Source organism: Pagrus major, chromosome 4, assembly GCF_040436345.1.
Source record: "Pagrus major chromosome 4, Pma_NU_1.0".
Taxonomy (NCBI): domain Eukaryota; kingdom Metazoa; phylum Chordata; class Actinopteri; order Spariformes; family Sparidae; genus Pagrus; species Pagrus major.
In genome coordinates, this window is record NC_133218.1 from 24860610 (window position 1) to 24878767 (window position 18158).

Here is an 18158-nt window from a genome sequence, read left to right on the forward strand (position 1 = left end):
ACGACAAAGTCAGAATCACCCACTCACACTAAGAAACTGTGTTGCTCAGACATAAATACACGCAGTAGGTACTACTTACCCTGGAATAATTTGAGGACTCAACTTTTCTGTGGCACACCTTCGGATCCACACTCAGACTTCTGAAAACAAGGATTTGCAGCAACAGCTTTTTTCTTGTTTTCTGTTTGATTGCATGAGGAAGCAAACCTCATGTGTGTCCTGGTTAACCAGAGAAGTACATACGTGCAGAACCACTGAGGCACATCCTCTATTGCTTACAAAGGACTTAGACTTAAGGCAAAGCACATTTTAGAAAATATATTTCCTCAGGACTTTTCCAGCTGAGTTCAGGTTAGCATACAAAGCAGTATTGTCTCAGTAGTTGGGATATTTTTAGATCCACTTTTGGGGAAATGAATTTGGCCTGCGATCACTACTTCTGGGGTACTGTCGATGAATAAATAGTGTCTCTGTTCACTTTTAGGACTGGAACAGATATTATGTTACAGGTTTCTCTGGAGAAGAGAGCAAGAAAACAAAAGCAGAATCAGATTTATATATAAATAGACATTTACACACACACTCACACACACTCACACCACTTGAAAAGCCAGGTTATAGCTCTGGCTTTAAGCTATATTACAGCCCGACCCCAACACTGAATAACATGCTTTCATCCATCAGGGGAAATACTTTGAGATCCAGTTCAGCTCCGGTGGAGAACCAGACGGAGGGAAAATCTCCAACTTCCTTCTGGAGAAGTCGCGTGTCGTCATGAGGAATCCTGGAGAGAGGAGTTTCCATATATTCTATCAGGTGAGACTTATTGTGTCTCTCCAGCTGAAGCGAGAACGGGATACATTTGGCTCGTGAAGAGGGTCTGTGAGGTGATTTCAGGACACTTTGGACTGTACTTGCCATTTGGCTGCAGGAAGAAGGTCAATCTGTTTTCATTGTGGATGGCTCATGGTCCCTGGATGAGACTGATGAGTTCAGTCTTACCATTGGGCAGAGAAAATGTGTTAAAAAAGTAACACTGCACAGGCTTTTTGCAAAAGCGTGTCGTTTACTGCTGCATCCACAATACACATCTCTTTATTTCTGGTCTATAGTTGATAGAAGGAGCCAGTGGAGAGCAGAAGAGCAGCCTGGGAATCACAACCCTGGATTACTACACTTACCTCAATCAGTCTGGTTCCTACAAAGTGGACGACATCAACGACAAGAGCGACTTCCAGGAGACAGTGGTACGGTCAGATTCCTCCTGTTTAACCTAACGCCCTCAGTGGTGTTGTGTGTGTGTGTGTGTGTGTGTGTGTGTGTGTGTGTCTATGAATCTCATCCCAGTGTTCATGTGGCTCACAGTCGTCTCTTCACATTCCTCTCCCTCCCTACCAGTCCTCCTTTGTTTTCTTTTCCAACGATCTCCTCCTGTTTTTGTTTACCAGTCAGACCGCAACAGGAGTAATTAGAGGACATGAGCTAGGTACCACAGGAGTGAGTAAACCCACACTGCGGCCCTGATTTAGCATGATCTTTTCCTTTGCTTTCCCAGCATGCTATGGATGTGATTGGCATCTCAGCGGAGGACCGCGCCATGGTGCTTCAGATCGTCGCTGGAGTCCTGCACCTGGGAAATATCAGCTTCAGGGAGGCAGGCAACTACGCTGCTGTGGAGAGTGAAGAGTGTAAGTAGGCTCACACACCACTTGAACATAAGCATGGGTTATTTTTAGTTTGCTGAGAGGGAAAGATAAAGATTTTCTTTGTCATCTTTGTTTATCATGGCACATTTTTATATTATTTCTGACAAAAGAACTTATGCACTGTCAGTCAGCTGTGTGTGGACAGGAAAAGGAGTTCACTTCTAGCCTATTTAATGTTTAACGCTCCAGCAATGTTTCACTACCCATCAAAACAGATGATGTTGCTAGCATGTTGTTGTTTAACCTCGACAGACTCTGACAGAAACAGCTTTTTAATTAAAGGCGAGTTGTTTTCAAAGAAAATATAAGGCATTAAAATAAACTACAAACAAACAAGACTAAAAGTCCACAGCCATGCTAGCGGCGCTAACAAAGATATTAGCCTAAATGTTGGCTCTGAGACTGTCTTTAAGCACAGCTGTGCTTTGAGACAAAAGCTAACACCAGCATGCTAACATTCTCACAGTGACACTGCTAACAGGCTTGTTGTATTTTTCTACATTAGTTTGTTACAAAAATACTCTCTTGTCTTCAGCTATGCTAGTGTTTCTGTGAGACTGTACGAAGACACCACAACACTTTGAGCTACATGCTAACATGCTAGTATAGTGTTTGTATTAGTATTTGTATTAGGCGAGTGAATGGAAGGTTTAATGGCGTCTGTTACCTCGTGTTGTATTTTGATCATATATGTAAGGAGGCTCAGGGTTCAGTCGTGTGCACACTTGCCAAAGAGACATTTTGTTATCGTCAGGCAAGTTTCACCTCTAACGCTTTGAGGTCGGACAGCCGGGAAACCTTGACTGAAACGCTGCATTAGTTAAGCGTAATTGTAGCTAATGCTGACAGGAATGTCATTAGTTTTGCAAGTATTTGGTCCTAAACCAAGCTATTAGACACATTTAAACACTGACCTGATGATGGCGCTAGATGAAAGTCAGGATATCATCAGTTATTATAATTTATCCTCTGGGGAACATGAATGTCTGTATCAGATTTTGTGCTAATCCGTCTTGTAGCTATTTAAAAACAGAGAAAAATCCAAGGCCCCTTCTGGCAAAAAGGTTAAAAAGCCAGCTATTATATTATATTAACAATGCATGTTAAAAAAAGAGTTGAGTAGTAACCCATGTGTAGCAGCACAAACTGCCCTCCTCAACCCATCTAGATAAAGGCTTTTTAACCTTTTTGCCAGAAGACTGCTTTGGATATTTCTCTTTTTTGAGCTTCTGTGTTCCCTACCAAAGAGTACCGTCAACACTTTTTGTTTGAACCTCCTGAGCACTTTTTCTTTCTGATCTTATAGCCAGCCACATAGGCTGTTTCTATATCTAGATATTAGGTGAAAACGTTGCTAGTTTACGTCAGGGGATCACTAAAGTCGTATAGAATATCCACAAGGGAGTTTGAAGGCACACTGCAATCTTTCCAAAAGTTGCTGAGATATTTCGGTCTGGATTGAAGTGGTGGATGACCAACATTTTCAACCATCAAGTCACATCACTAGCATGGCTAAAAAGAGTCAGATACAGTTCCATGGTTAAGAGGTTGAAAACAATGGTGCCGATGTTAAGATTGAGTCGTGGCGGGGTTGTGCTTAATTTCTTCTTTTCACTGTGTTTTCTTGCCTTTCTGAATGTCTCTCCTCAGTGTCCTGAGCTGCCCTTCTCTTGTTGGTTTTGGAGGATATTTCTCTCTCACCACTTTCACTCCCTAAAGTTTTATTGTGTTAATGCAGGGCTGCAGCCAACTGTCTGCACTAATCCAGGCCACGCTAGATTACCAGAAAATAAAACTCTATTATTGAAGGTCTGGACATACTTCGTCAGAAACTAAAATTACTTGGAAAATACTTCTCCTTCTGTCCCCTTCCCTCTTGCCTTCTCCTGCCTCTTTTTATTCTTTTTTCTTTTCCTTTCTCCTTCCTCTTCATGCTGTGTCTGTGTGATGCAGATGAGTGCAGTGTACAAAGCCTCGGTCTGTTCTGTGCAGACGTAACAGCGGCACTCCATAATCTGCGCCTTTCCTGTTCCCTCCAGCCTCACTTACTGTGTGCTGCACAGACCTCTGCTCCCCATATGAAACATCACCGGGCCAAGTTCACATAGACATCAACACTCAGCAGCCAGAGTCGGTGCGTCATCTCTCGCTGAGAGAAATGTTGAGACTACTTGTACAAATAATTTGGACATTATTTGGCTGGTTGGGCCAATTAAAAGTAACTTGATCACAGCAGTGACGTGCTGGTTTGTTAAAATGACTATTTTGGGATCTTGTGGTTTTAAATAGAAGAGCTATTTCGGGTTTGGGATTGTGCACAGTTTGGCATTTATGGCTTCGTCATTCAGTGTGAAACTTTTGGAAACTTTGAAAACTTGACCTTATAACTCAAGTTCTGTGGGTTGAAAGGAGTCTCGTCTGCATGAAGAGTAAAAGTGTGTAATGGATTCAATTTAATGAATATGTACAGGAGGGTCCACTGGGTTGAGAAGGTTAACATTTTGGGAAATACGTTTATTTGCTTTTTTTGGTTGGGGTCGGATGAGAAGATCCCCACTCACATGTCTGTATAGTGAATCTACAGTGAAGCTACAGCCAGCAGCCAGTTATCTTAGTTAAATGAGACCTGTTTTCCTCTTTGTTTTTTTCCTTTCCTACAGTGGTTTATAGGTTCTCGTGCTTTTAAAAGGTCAAAGTCCCCACCCACTGAAGCTCCTCTCTCCCACAGAATACACTGCACCTGAAACACCTCGTCTGTAGTCCTGCCTTTAACTCTGTGACTTTGTGACATCCCACTACATCACAGAGTCACACATTTGCATAATTTATGCCTAGTGGCTAGTTTGGCACGTAAAGAAGTGATTTATCACAGCCGCTCTGTCGTTGTTAGCAGTGCTGGGTTAGGCGTGTGTGAGCTGACCAATCAGAGGAGACTGGGTATTCAGGAGGGCGGACCTTAAAGAGACAGGAGATAAAAAAAAAAGAGTGTTTCAGACGGAGGGGGAATACAGTGCTGCTGCACTGGACAGTATGAGACAACTGATGTGTTTTTTGAGCATTAAAGCATGTAAACCTATTCTAGTAGTAACCCAAAATAAAATTTTGAACCTGAAAATGAGCATAATATGTCTCTTTTAAGCACAAAGACCGCTGCACATCTGAGCTTGGTTGCAAAATAGCCCCGCACACAACCCTCCGATAAAACCAAATCATTAACTTTCCATAATTGTTTGGATTGAACCAAATAGATTTAACAGTTGAACTAGTAATTGCTGGATTTTGTTATCTTTGGACAGAGGCAGGCTAACTGTTTCCTCTTGCATCCAGTATTTGTCATCATTTAGTGTGCAAAAATGAGAGTTGTATCAATCTTCTTATCTAACTTTCGGCAAAAGAGCAAACAATTTCCCAAAATGTTTAACTGTTTCTTTAAAAACTGGCGGGCCGTCAAGGATCAGCTAATATTAAAGAATAATCTCATAACACACTGAAGATGGAATTCTTAATAAGCTCATCTTTTTCAAAAGGAAAGCAACATTTTGATGTTTTGATAATGTGTTTTGTGCCTCAGGCTGGCTTTAGTTCTTTAAAAAAAAATGTCCAGAATGTCATTATTCAAACATTATTTTCATTCGTCAGTGTTGTTGAAATGCCAGGGTCATTGTTTGTGTCACATCTCATGCATGATGAGTGAAGCCACATGCTCAACCCTCTGTCCTGACAACACCCCCTCCTATTCCTCTCATTGTCCACTGCCACTTTGACTAACAAATATCCTGCAGGGGAACTTATTTTTATGAGCATTGTTCCCGAATTTCACACACACAGCCTCTGTAAAAGCCCCCAGCCCATGGTATACAATCCATACTTTTCCTTCCTGACACAAAGAGTGACTTTTCCTCATTATTTAAGCAGGCGTATGGTCAGTCACACCCTTATGGCCCGTAAGCGGAGCTACGGCAGTGGTCTAATGCATTCCCAGACACAGTGAGTCTGCAGGACTGAGAGCCATTTCCTTCTAGGGGAAGTGAGTCACTGTAATAAGGCAGGGAGGAGCTCTCAGGGGAGAATATCAACGCCAGGTCGGGACAAATGATCTGCAGTGTTTTTTTCAAGGGTTAGCCCAATGCTATTCTTCTATTTTGCTTCAGCTCATCAGCTCTGAATTCTGTCCAGAGGATGTTTTGTTTCAGTGGTTTAGCCACTGAATTGCTGCCAGTTTTATGGCTGTACACCACAATGGCATACATTGTGATTGTCAGCAGAAGCTTTTGTGATTTGTGAGACTTTATCATCGATTGATAAGAGTAAATGCAGTGCAGAAGGTATTTTGGAGCACTGAATTTGCAGTGGCTCTCTCTGCTATGCAAAGGATACATGAGGCTGCCTTTTAAATGACTGCAATCCTGCATGTTGATTTGCATGCTGGTTTTCAGAGAAAGGTCTCGGCTGGTTCAGGCCTGGACCCACTACTGACAAACTGCTTTACATCTCAGTTTATCATAATAGTGCAGCAACAGTGAAGCACTGATGGGATGTAACTAAGTACATTAACTCAAGTACTGTACTTTAGTACAATTTTGAGTTATTTGCACTTTACTTGAGTGTTTCCATTTTCTGCTAGTTTATACTTCAACTCCACTATAATTTAACTTTTTACTCCATTACATTTATTAGATAACAGTAGTTACTAGTTACTTTGTAGATTGCATGTTGCATCAGAGTCAAAGCAGCACATGTTTTAATTTATTAATTTTATTAGCAATCGAATAAAAAAAAAAACACTGATTCAGATAATCAGAGAGATATGATGTCATCAAATGTCTTGTTACACCTTAAGTACCTTTTCGTAAGACAGAGAAAAGCAGCAAATTTTATATGCAGGAACTAGGAATGTTTGGCATTTTTTGCTAAAATGATTAATTAATTAAATATCAGTATTTGGGGATTGATTGTCTGGCAATTAACTAATCATGTCAACTCTAAGGGATGAACTGTAATGCCTTTAGACATGTTTAAATAGCCAAATTGACTCTTTGTCATGAAGGACTGTGATGATATTATTATAACTGGCTGTTTTCAGTATATAAATTCATGTACAGTTATAATGTCTATCCTGTGATGTAACATGCTCACAATCCAGTTCCATGATCTTTACTTTCTCTCTTATGTCTTCTAACAGTTCTAGCCTTTCCTGCGTTTCTGCTTGGAATCGACCAGAAGCGCCTGAAGGAGAAACTGACAAGCCGGAAGATGGACAGCAAGTGGGGAAATGCGGTGGAGTCCATCGACGTGACTCTGAACGTGGAGCAGGCGTGTTACACTCGTGACGCCCTCTCCAAAGCCCTGCATTCACGAGTGTTTGACTTCCTGGTGGAGGTACGATTGCTGTACTGTTGTTTGTACTGTTCAGTGCATCTTCATAAAAAAAAACAGCTGATAACCTATAATAAACATTTATTTCATCAACTCAATATTTTGATTTCAGTCCATCAACAAAGCCATGGTGAAAGATCATCAGGAGATTAATATCGGAGTGTTGGACATTTATGGATTTGAAATTTTCCAAGTAAGTGTTTTTTGGTCGTTTCACAGGCTGAAACATGGCTGCTGGATTTTTCCTCTGCAGCAACACATGAATTAGATTAACAGGTATTAAGTTTGAGCATTTAAACAGATTAGACACAAAGGATAAGACTAATTTATCAAGCATGTGGATTAAGTTCTGTCTCCTGATTGAGACAGCAGACTTCAACAGGCTTTTCTAATCTGATTACTTGCTTGTTTAGTTTGATAGGATTGGACAAATTAAATGGAAGTGTTTTTCTGTTACTTTGGTTTGCAAGAGCTCTAGATGCCTAATATTGACTACGGATTATTAGTGTGCAGCATGTCACTAATAACATTACCAACTCCAACTCAACTCCAGTCTGTCTTGTAGTTTGAAGGCTTTCTCTTTTTTATACACAAAGTAAGTAAAGGTCAGCTGCCTTATTAGACAGGAAGTTGCAGACCACCATCACATAAGGTTCAGGCCGAAGGTCCAGTGTATGTGCTGTGAATTACACAATGGGTCCCTTCCTTTAATAGCTCCCACTCCAAACAAAGCCCATTGAACTTACAGGATATCCACACTCTACTGAAGATAACGCTCACTTAGCCTGTGTGGATTTTATTAACTATGTTCTCTCTTTGTCAGAAAAATGGATTTGAACAGTTCTGCATCAACTTTGTGAACGAGAAACTGCAGCAGATTTTCATCGAGCTGACGCTGAAGGCAGAACAGGTAAACTTCCTTCCTCTATTTTTATATCCAGCCTCATTCTATGTTTGATATCTGACTCTGATCTCTGCTCATGTCTCTCTTTTGCAGGAGGAGTATGTGCAGGAGGGCATCAAGTGGACTCAAATTGAATACTTCAACAACAAGATCGTCTGTGATCTCATCGAGAGCAAAGTAAATGAATCATAAATAAATGAACAAACTAGAAAGCAGGAGTGTGCATCTACTGCCAAGGGTGCACTTTCCTTAAAATGTGTCATTTTAGTATTACGAAACCTGCATGTGAATCTAGAAATGTATCAAAAACACATCGTAATAGCAACAGCAATTCTTTTCTTATCAATGAAAAGTTATTTTTCAAGCAAAAATGTCAAATATTCTTTAGTTCCAACCTCTTTAATCTGAAGATTTAATTTTACTTTTATGTGACTCACTCGGACAAATCAAGTCATCTGAAGACACCACCTTCGGTTTGAGGAAAAAGTGATGGGCATTTATCAACTACTTTCTGACATTTTATAGACCAGCAGAGGTGGCAAAAGTATACATAGACTTTACTTCAGTAGAAAACTAAGAAGTGTTGATCCGATCTTACGTGATTTTATTCTGTCATAAACAACATACACAAACAAACTAGTGCAGTTATTTACAAAACAAAAAAATATGTACAAAATACACAGATACAATCCAACTTACAAAGACAAACAAGACAAAATATCTAAAATGAAATAAAATAAACTGTAACCATTTGCTCCCGATCAGCACTGAGTCACATTTCTTTGAAATCTATTTGGTTTGTCAGATATTTCTCTAACCAGCAGCCATCTGTAAAATTACAAGCCTCATGCTGGAGGTAAACAAAGATTTATTGAGAGCAGAGTTGTTAAACTTAAAACAAATCATTTTTATTCCCTTTAAAATCAAAACAAACTTGGATATGATAAGTTTTCTTTAATGATAAACATTTGTTAGTTTTATTGTCCTCATATTGTAAACCGAGTTGCTCGCTCCGGCCAAGGTTCTGCTCCGTTGCCATGACTTGCAGCTTGATATCCTCAAACGTGCCGACATGCCTCTTAATTTGATTTATCTGTCCAACTGAGAGGCCTAATCCATGAAATCTACAACAAGGGCTTTAAAACAAGCCTCCATCTGAGAGGAGAAGGGGATCTGTATCGGTGCCTGACAGTTCAGACCCACTTTATTTAATCCAGTGACAACTTTACATGTGTCCTTTTAACAGAGGCTCGTGTTCGCTGAGTCACAGACACTGTTAGCACTGTGTGAACTGAAGGCTTCTGATCGTCTGAGGACATTATGGAGCCAAATGGAGCAGTGTGTGTGAGAGCAGTGTTTGAGAGATGCTGCTCCTCTGTTAGTTTATAGATTATACAATTCATAGCTTTGTAACTTTCACATCGCCTTTAGTTGGTGTCAAAAAGTGAAGTTTCTTCATGTTTTTGTATTATGTTAAGATTAATGTGACAGTTCATTTTGTCAAAACGTCACAATTTTTCATGATATTTACTGTTAATTATCAACTTCTAATGGCATCTATTAGGGCTGCAACTAATGATTATTTTTATTATCCAATAATCAATAATGTGGTCTATAAAATGTCAACAAATTGTGAAAAATCCATCACACGGTCCAACATTGACATCTTCAATTCCATCCAAGAGACAAATGAAGTGAATTGAATGGAAATGTCTTGTTCTGTTGGATCCACAGTCCAAAACCCTCAAAAGATTAAATTTACTGTCATAAAGGAACCGTAGTGGTTACAAGCTACCGGTGACAAAGCAACAGCCACAAGTCAACAAGTCATTTTGAAGCCGGTGACATAAAACTAAAAATGTACACCTGAATCTTAGTGACACCTGCTACAAATCAAAGTAGAGCATGCCATGACTATGACGGTGACTTGGCGACAATGTACTGTAGCTGCCAACACGTGGCCATTTTGTAACTTTGTCACTTGCAGTATGAACATGAGAAATGTGCGAAAACCAGCAAGTACAAGTTCATGACAAGTGGAGACATTTTTTCTTGATAAATGACTAGGAGGAGTAATTTTCTATCAATCAATTAATCAATTAATTGCTCTAGCCCCAGTACATATAACCTCTGTAGGGTATATTTCAATTGGACCTACAGATCAAACACAAAAAGGTAAAAAAAAAAGCAACTAATACTTAGTCAACTTCAGATTATATAAAATCCAAGGTGGTAACCTGTCCATGAATTCTGGAGACAGGGATTATATGAATGTTGAATATTTTCCTTGTGATCCCAGAATCCTCCCGGCATCATGAGCATCCTGGACGATGTGTGTGCCACCATGCACGCAGTGGGCGAAGGGGCTGACCAGACTATGCTACAGAAGCTCCGAATGCAAATCAACACCCACGATCACTTCAACAGCTGGAACCAGGGCTTCATCATCCACCACTACGCCGGCAAGGTCAGTCTGAGTGACTCACTTTTTCTGTTTATTGTTTGTTTTGTTTTGTTTGGTTGTTTCCTTTAACTCTCTTTGAATATCTAGAAAAGTCTAGTGTATTATTACTATTACTATTATTATTATTATTACATTAACATTTTACACTTCCGATGCTCGTATGTAGTGATTCAACATAACTAAGTACATTTACTTAAGTACAGTGTTGAGTTACTTGTACTTAGTGTGAGTATTTCCATTTTCTACTACTTAATACTTCCACTGTACTACATTTTCTACATTTTGTCTTTGCTGTAGTATAAACTAAAAACGATCATGTTATGCATAAAGTCCTTAGTATAGGAGCTGACAGCAACTTCTGGAAATAGAAAATTATGAAAATGTCATTTTTTTATAGTCTTGGTCGTGAAGTTGTTGCGCCGCACTTGTCTGATCTGTCATAAATACCAGTTCTGCAGCTGGTACTTTAATTCTGGAGGCGGTGTCGTCATCATCGCCCTTTTTAAAGTTTTTCCCATCTAAGCTAACACCCCCTTCTCTCTCTCTTTCTTCGCCTATTTACGGTTTCAGTCCCTCCCCTTATGTAACATAGTCATACATGGTAACCAGTTTATACATTACAGTTCATCAAGCGTCTTGTTTTTGCATTCTGGTGGTCACTCTGGCCCGAGGTTGTCCCGTGTCATTCTCCAGATGTGTGGTGGCCTCAGCCTGGCACACATGCCGTGGGCTTAATGAGCCGTGCCATAAAGACTTGAGGGGCTCCCATGACCGAGCTCAAAACATTCCTCCAGTCTCAGCCGAGGGTATCGCAGAAATAACACGGTTTAATTTATATACTTTTAAACCGCTGCTGGTTTTATAAGGCAGCTAATCCTCGGAGGTGTAAAACTTGAATCTGCAACCCTTCATTTTCTTTTCCCATAAAATTCAAGACCAGAATATCAGTCACAATCTTTTTATTTTCACACAGGTGTCATCTTACTTTTTGTTGGAGGTTTTCTAACATTTCAACCTCGTCCTCTTTGATAATTGTGACTCCTTAGAAATCCTTCTGTCCATCTCTTCCAGGTGTCCTACGACGCTGAAGGTTTCTGTGAGAGGAACCGAGACGTCCTTTTTAATGACCTCATTGAGTTGATGCAGAGCAGTGAAATGTAAGTAACTCCTATTTGCACATTGCACCGACATGTGGTGACGATTTCTATGGTGCTCACTTAAAGGGAGTTCTCTATTGTGATGCATATGGTTATAATTGAATACATCTGAATGAGCGCTTCAGACGTTCCAGTGCATCTGGAAACTGGCGGGATGCAGCAGAAGTGTGCAGGGCGGGGTTATGTCGTGCCCTCTGCCCTGAATCACGTCTGGCAGGGTCTACCCAGTCTGGCCTTACAAGTGCACGCTCCCTGCGGGGATGCATTGTGGAGTCTGCTCCCCTTGTGTTTTGGTTTCTTGGGCTTTCTTTGTGTCAAAGTGGCCATCTGTGCAAACAGCCTGCATTGTCTGTGTAACCCCTGCAGGCCTCAGCCACTGCTCGCCCTCTTTGTGTGCACGTTTTGTGAAGCATGAAACGAGGTTATGTCAAAATCCAATTCAGACACGTGCTGGAAAATATATGCGTGGACTTTACATCGCATACAAATATGTACATCATATGCACACACATAGATAAAAGAGTTTGGCACTGTCGCACATAAAGGAAGCCTGAGAAGGAAGGAAGCAGCCTCATTCCTTAGAGCACTACATCTAAAAAGAGAAGAAAGGCATGAGCAGTATTGTCAGCTGGACAGTATTAGGAGACTTCTTGTACACACAACCTGCTAATCCTTTCTTCTGTGTTCATAGCCTTGAGTCAGATGTTTGAAAAGAAACAAATACTAATGTGGGAGAAAGCCAGAAAGGGGCTGGAATTAGAAAAATACTAACATGAAAAGTACAAAGGAAATAGTAAGATAATAAACACTAAAGGCGCCGACATACTGTAAGCAAGTTAGAATAAGTCGACCTGGCCTGGTCTAAAGCTGACACACATTGTCACCTGGCCACCAGGCCTGACAGTCACCACATTTTATTTGAGTGTTCAAAGCAAGAACAACACAGTTCAAAAGGAGTTGAATACTTGTTGCCTGAATCACAGATGCGCTGATCACAAAAGCGGAAAAAGAAATCTAGACTTTACATTAGTTTTTGCTTTTCATACATCAGATAATCCAGGCAACCCTCCTGAATGTCTAGCCTTTAAATGAGCTTTAAAAGTGTGAAATTTACTGTGTAACTGTGAAGAAAAACTACAAGATGTCATTGTTAATTTCACTTTACGGCTCTGAGTTAAACGTTGGCGTCATGCGACCTCACGGGAGAGCTTCTACTGCGTCTTAAAAAAGTGGGCGTAGCGCTTTTCACAGGTAGGAACCAAAAGTCCAAATTCATGAGATGCTAAATCATTGTCATGAATGGCAACATTGTGGCTCAGTCCACAGCTGTAGATGGCTTTAAATGTACCTCTGTAACAATTAAACCCCCACTCTCCTTTCTTACACTTACATATCAAGTTTTGAAACCTCGAGAGCACAAACTGAGCTACTTTCCTTTAGGATGAAATTAGTTGAGTGTCTTCTGTCTTCAGCTGAGAGAGACTTGAGGACATGGAAACTTCACAGATATCTGCTACATTCAGACCTGCAGCAACACATCATGGTGTAGTGATGATGATGTTGTTGTTATAAAACACCTCAGCTATAAATGTAGGAGTAGACACAAATGTTATTCCTTGAAACCCAGTGTAGATTTGCAAGCCCACCCATGTTGTTATGTATATATTCAGTCTTTTTGGAGAAAGTGAGAGGTTTAATGTCACACTCACTGGATTTTAGTACTGATGTGATGTGAAGAAATGCTGGCTTTAGAAAAACCCTCCGCTATGGACCTTTTCATAAACAATGTCTACCCTCCATAGGAAAGATGTTTTACACCCTTCAACTACAGAAAGAAAAGGTTGAAAAATACCTGATGAAATGGGATTAAACATATACATTTATTTTCCCTCTTATTTTGCCAAATTTCAATCAAAAGTAATTCACTATTTTATTTAAATGAATGTGTTCCCAAGTAGTAGAATACATTCCTTTATGAAGCAGTAGCTGTGGGGAGATTTGCTGCGCAGAAAGGTGTTTGTACAAATGCACACATCTCTTGTTTTCCCACCCACCCCCGACTCCAAATGTTCCCAAGTACTTCAGGAATTTAAACCAGTGACCTCAGTCAAAGGTCCTTGGTTCTTTAATCATTAGCTGCATTTTTGTTTTTTGGCTGCCAGAGAGACTGAACATTATTTTCAGGTCTACAGCACGTTGTTTTTGCTGGTACCAGCCTTTCTGTGTCAGTCCTAACTCCCTGTCTTCTCACCTTTGTTCTCTAACAGCTCCTTCATCAGAGCACTGTTTCCAGAAAACCTCAACGCTGAGAAGAAGGGTCGACCCACAACTGCAGGCAGCAAAATAAAGGTGTGTGTTCAGCAAAGTGTGCAGTGTGTGCCTGCCGCTCTTCTTTATCAGGCTGTTGGAAAAGGCCTTTAAAAAGATAATGTGTGTTTGCTGTCCTTCAGCAGTCAATCAGTAATTCAGTCACAGCACTTTGTGGTTTGACATTCTCACGATTGTCATTCTCATATTTATCTTTTTCTCCTTTCCTTCCTCCACCCCTTAGAAACAAGCCAATGATTTGGTGAGCACGCTGATGAAATGTACTCCACACTACATCCGCTGCATCAAACCCAACGAGACCAAGAAGCCCAGAGACTGGGAGGAGAGCCGGTAAGTGACTGACTCCTGTCGTCCTCACAGTCTCACATGACTCCAACCACCCAAACATGTAAGAAGGCACATTATTGAAGTGACAAACCCCTTCTTACAACAAAGTGGACAAATTATCTGTCGCATGTATATTCTGAGCAGAAACAGTGTGATTTGAAGCTTGTAAAATGTTATTTTTACAAAGTAGAAAAAAGTTAAAGGTGAATGAAACCCACAACAGTCTGGTATATTTAAATAATAGAAGATTGTCTGAAATGGAAACAAACGCATCTAACTGGAATCAGCTGGTAGAGCAACTAGCTCAAAGAAAAAGTCTAGACAATGAATTTGCATTGAAAGTGAATACAAACAAAGTCAGTGCCACAAAAAAGTCAAAAGTGGCATAACATTCAGCTAACGTATCATTCATCATGACTTATCATATGTTACACAATCTCTCTTTGATTAAAGTACAAAAATTCACTTTTGGCTCTTTGTTAAGGTAAACACCGGATCGTTGTTCTGATCGGCTTTGCCTCCAATTTTTGTGTTTTTTGCCCTTTTTTGGATGTTTTTCGTCCGTCTGAAGACCCAAGTCAAGTGAGGCGTGTTTCAGAGCCCCCACCTTATCCCTTTGTTTCAGTTTCCCGCACTCTTCGCTGCACACAGGCTTTGGGTATTACATGGTCATCTGCAGAGTACTGCAGTATTGTTCAGAGCCAATGACCTTCCTGTTGTGAGTCCTGCACAGGGTGGCTCATTAATTAGCACCGGAACTGCTGTTTTCACAGGAAGTCTGAGTGTACTAAGTAGTGCTGAAGGTCTTTGTTTGAGGAAAAAGTTAGCAAAATGCAGCTGTTTTGCATACAATGACCTGTGATCATCCCTTCCGGTAGTACAGGAGGAAGTTCATGTGCTGTAGACCTGGTAGAAGATGTTCGAGTTAAAGTTGAAATATTTGCTGTCCAAATATTCATCCTGGGTTTTCTGTCTTCAGAGTGAAGCACCAGGTGGAGTACCTCGGTCTGAAGGAAAACATCAGGGTGAGGCGTGCTGGCTACGCCTACCGCAGAGTCTTCAGGAAGTTCCTCAACAGGTAACGTGGTTCACACTCGCAGTGAGGTCATATGTATTATTCAAAAGGATTTGATGTCAACTTTTTATTATTTCATTATTTGATGTCTTAAAGTTTTATTCGCGTCATTTGTTTTTTATATAATTTTTTTATTGAAATATTTTGAAAATAACATATAAACCACGCATACATCGATACCCACAGCCCAACTTAAAGATACACTACGTCATGTAAATGTTGTGTTTCTGCTTAATTGGTCCCCAGGTACGCCATCCTCACCAAAGAGTCCTGGCCAACGTGGCGAGGAGATGAGAAACAAGGCGTCCTTCATCTCTTGAAGTCTGTCAACATGGACCAGGATCAGTTCCAGCTTGGACGCAGCAAGATCTTCATTAAAGCCCCTGAGTCGGTACGTTTGTCTCACCTTCAGACCGCCACATCCTGCTCTCTGCTTCTTACATCATAAGAAAGCCACCTTGGAAAATGTAATGCAAAGCAAAAACTTGTGCACATGTTTAACTTGTACAGACGTGAAACTCAAATCACATGTCAGCAGGCAAAAAACTGAACCCGCCATTTTTACACTTAACACCATAAAAGGGCACTAGTGTCCCAAATCATGCTCGAATCCCTGCTGCAGGGGAGGAGATTGAACCCGACCCTTGTACCACGTCAGCACTGAGTCAACACAAGCACAGGCTGTGGTTGCAGAGTTTGGGGGGACATCGTAAAGGCTTGTCTTTTTCCACCATAACTCCTTTTTTTCATGATTCCTATGAAAGCAGCACTTGTGTGTGAAGCCTCTCGCTTATTAACATTTGTACACATCATCATGCACGGACGAGCATGCACGTGCACACACACAGAAGTATGTTTGGAAGCTAATACACAGACATCTCAGTTTTAATTCAGGCCTTACAGCTGATCCTGAATGCCTTTACTTATTCAATGCAGGCGTGTACGCCACCATCCCCCACACTGGCAGACTGAGAGTCCGAGTCATTGAGGTGTGCTTATGAAACGCAAATATCACACAGGGCGGACCGCTGAAATGAGCTGCCAGGCTTCTTAAAACAAGCCTCTCTGTCTGATAAGACACTGACACCAGCTAATTAGTTGTATGACTGAAGCGTTTTGTGCCTGTTGGATGTAATAAGTAAAGTTTGTTTGGCGAAGAAGAGATTCTTCTTCAGAGTGGTGATGGATGAGCTGTGGCTTACTGTCAGCCGGAGGTCTTACAAGAGCTGTGTTCAGTGCAGACAGCAGAGAGACGTCATTTATATGTAAAAGTGAATTATTATCTATTTATTTTGCCATTTTCAACTCCAAGATAACTTATTTGATGTGTTCTGCATATATATACATGTTCGTCACAGTTAAGATGATAACCAGGACTGTAATAATTTTTCAGTTTGTGGATCATCAGAAAAACAACCACATGTATTAAATGGTGTATGGTGTCTATAAATGCTAAATAAAGTGTTGCTTACCAACTGATTAATCAATTAATCATGTAAATAATTGATTTTTTAACATTTTATTAATACAATAATCCTTAGATAAAATCCTAATAATGCTAGTTTTAAGCAAAAATCACCACCGCATCATATAAACCAAAAACCACACCTGCTGTTTGTCCTTGTATTTGTCACCTGGGAAGTTAAACACTCATCTGGTCTCCGTCAATGACTCAGTGAGTTTTTCTCCTCACAGCCGTTGTGATTGAAGTTTGATCTGCTGTGTGTCGGTGTTGTTTGTGGTTTGTTCCTGTGGCCGGCCGTGTCGATGCCAGGCCTGTTACAGCAGTGGGCAGGATGTTTAGTCTGGGACGGAGTGGGCAGAGAGTGTGATTGCGTGTCGAGAGGCCCATCAGGAAATGACATAGATTGGTGAGAGGACTGGTGGTCTGTTGGCCCAGAGTCAGCTCCTTGTGCAGGAAGTGGTGAAATGACATAATGATCCAAGAATAACATCATGTTTTTTAAGTGTAGTCTGTCTTAAAACAATACTCAACAAGAATGGCACTTAGTAGAGTGCATACCTCCACCAAGGCCCAACAGTCTCCTTACATTCAATCAAGCCTAATCCAATATCAAATATTTAAATCTGCTGGATCCAAATGTTTTATTTTTTATTTTGCTTGATCAAATTGTACCACCTAAGTACACCTATTTTTTTCATCAAGATCCATGATCCATGATCCCTTTAGAAATTAACGAAAATGTCGAAAAAACACCCCATCTCACAATGTTAAAGGAAGCTAGAAAAAATTCCTGGATCCGTCTCTTTATCTGGATCCACACCAACAGTTAGTGGGGTCTATTCTGGGCCGAGACCCATCCTCCACCCAAGTTTCATGGAAATCTCTTCAGTAGTTTTTCTGCAATCCTGCTGACAAACCGACCAACTAACAAACTGCTGTCGGATAACGACACTGCCTGTACAGCAGTTAGGAGTCAAACTGTCATTCTGACCTTGAGAACAAATAAAAAAAAGTTATCAGTGACATCAGGAGCGCATATTTGTCTTTGTGTATTCAACTGTACGCAGGTATGTTCAGTATGTATGTGCACTCATTCCATCCATTCAGTCTGTTCAGGTGTGTTTGGGTTTGTGCACCGAGGTATGTCGGTCTCTTACTGTATGTCTCTTTGTGCTCACAGCTCTTTCTGCTGGAAGAGACGAGGGAGCGCAAGTTTGATGGCTATGCCAGGACCATCCAGAAAGCCTGGAGGAAATACGTGGCCCGTAAGAAGTATGTCCAGATGAGGGAAGAGGGTGAGTGAAGTCTTTACAGCTCTATTTGTCTCTCCAGCTGCCTCTGTGTGCCTCCATCTCT

At 40.7% G+C, this 18158-nt stretch overlaps 1 protein-coding gene across 2 annotated transcripts in view; it reads left to right on the top strand.

Annotated features, from left to right (window-relative positions):
• myo1ea (myosin IEa) overlaps nt 1–18158 on the top strand; it is a 54848-nt gene that overhangs the window by 27861 nt on the left and 8829 nt on the right. For both annotated transcript variants that reach the window (XM_073463985.1, XM_073463986.1), the window contains exons 7-20: nt 685–816; nt 1113–1247; nt 1556–1688; nt 6889–7085; nt 7195–7275; nt 7906–7992; nt 8080–8163; nt 10286–10453; nt 11522–11607; nt 13875–13956; nt 14159–14265; nt 15242–15340; nt 15584–15728; nt 17983–18097. In XM_073463985.1, coding sequence (XP_073320086.1) covers nt 685–816; nt 1113–1247; nt 1556–1688; nt 6889–7085; nt 7195–7275; nt 7906–7992; nt 8080–8163; nt 10286–10453; nt 11522–11607; nt 13875–13956; nt 14159–14265; nt 15242–15340; nt 15584–15728; nt 17983–18097 — 1651 coding nt within the window. The remainder of the gene's footprint in view (nt 1–684; nt 817–1112; nt 1248–1555; nt 1689–6888; nt 7086–7194; nt 7276–7905; nt 7993–8079; nt 8164–10285; nt 10454–11521; nt 11608–13874; nt 13957–14158; nt 14266–15241; nt 15341–15583; nt 15729–17982; nt 18098–18158) is intronic.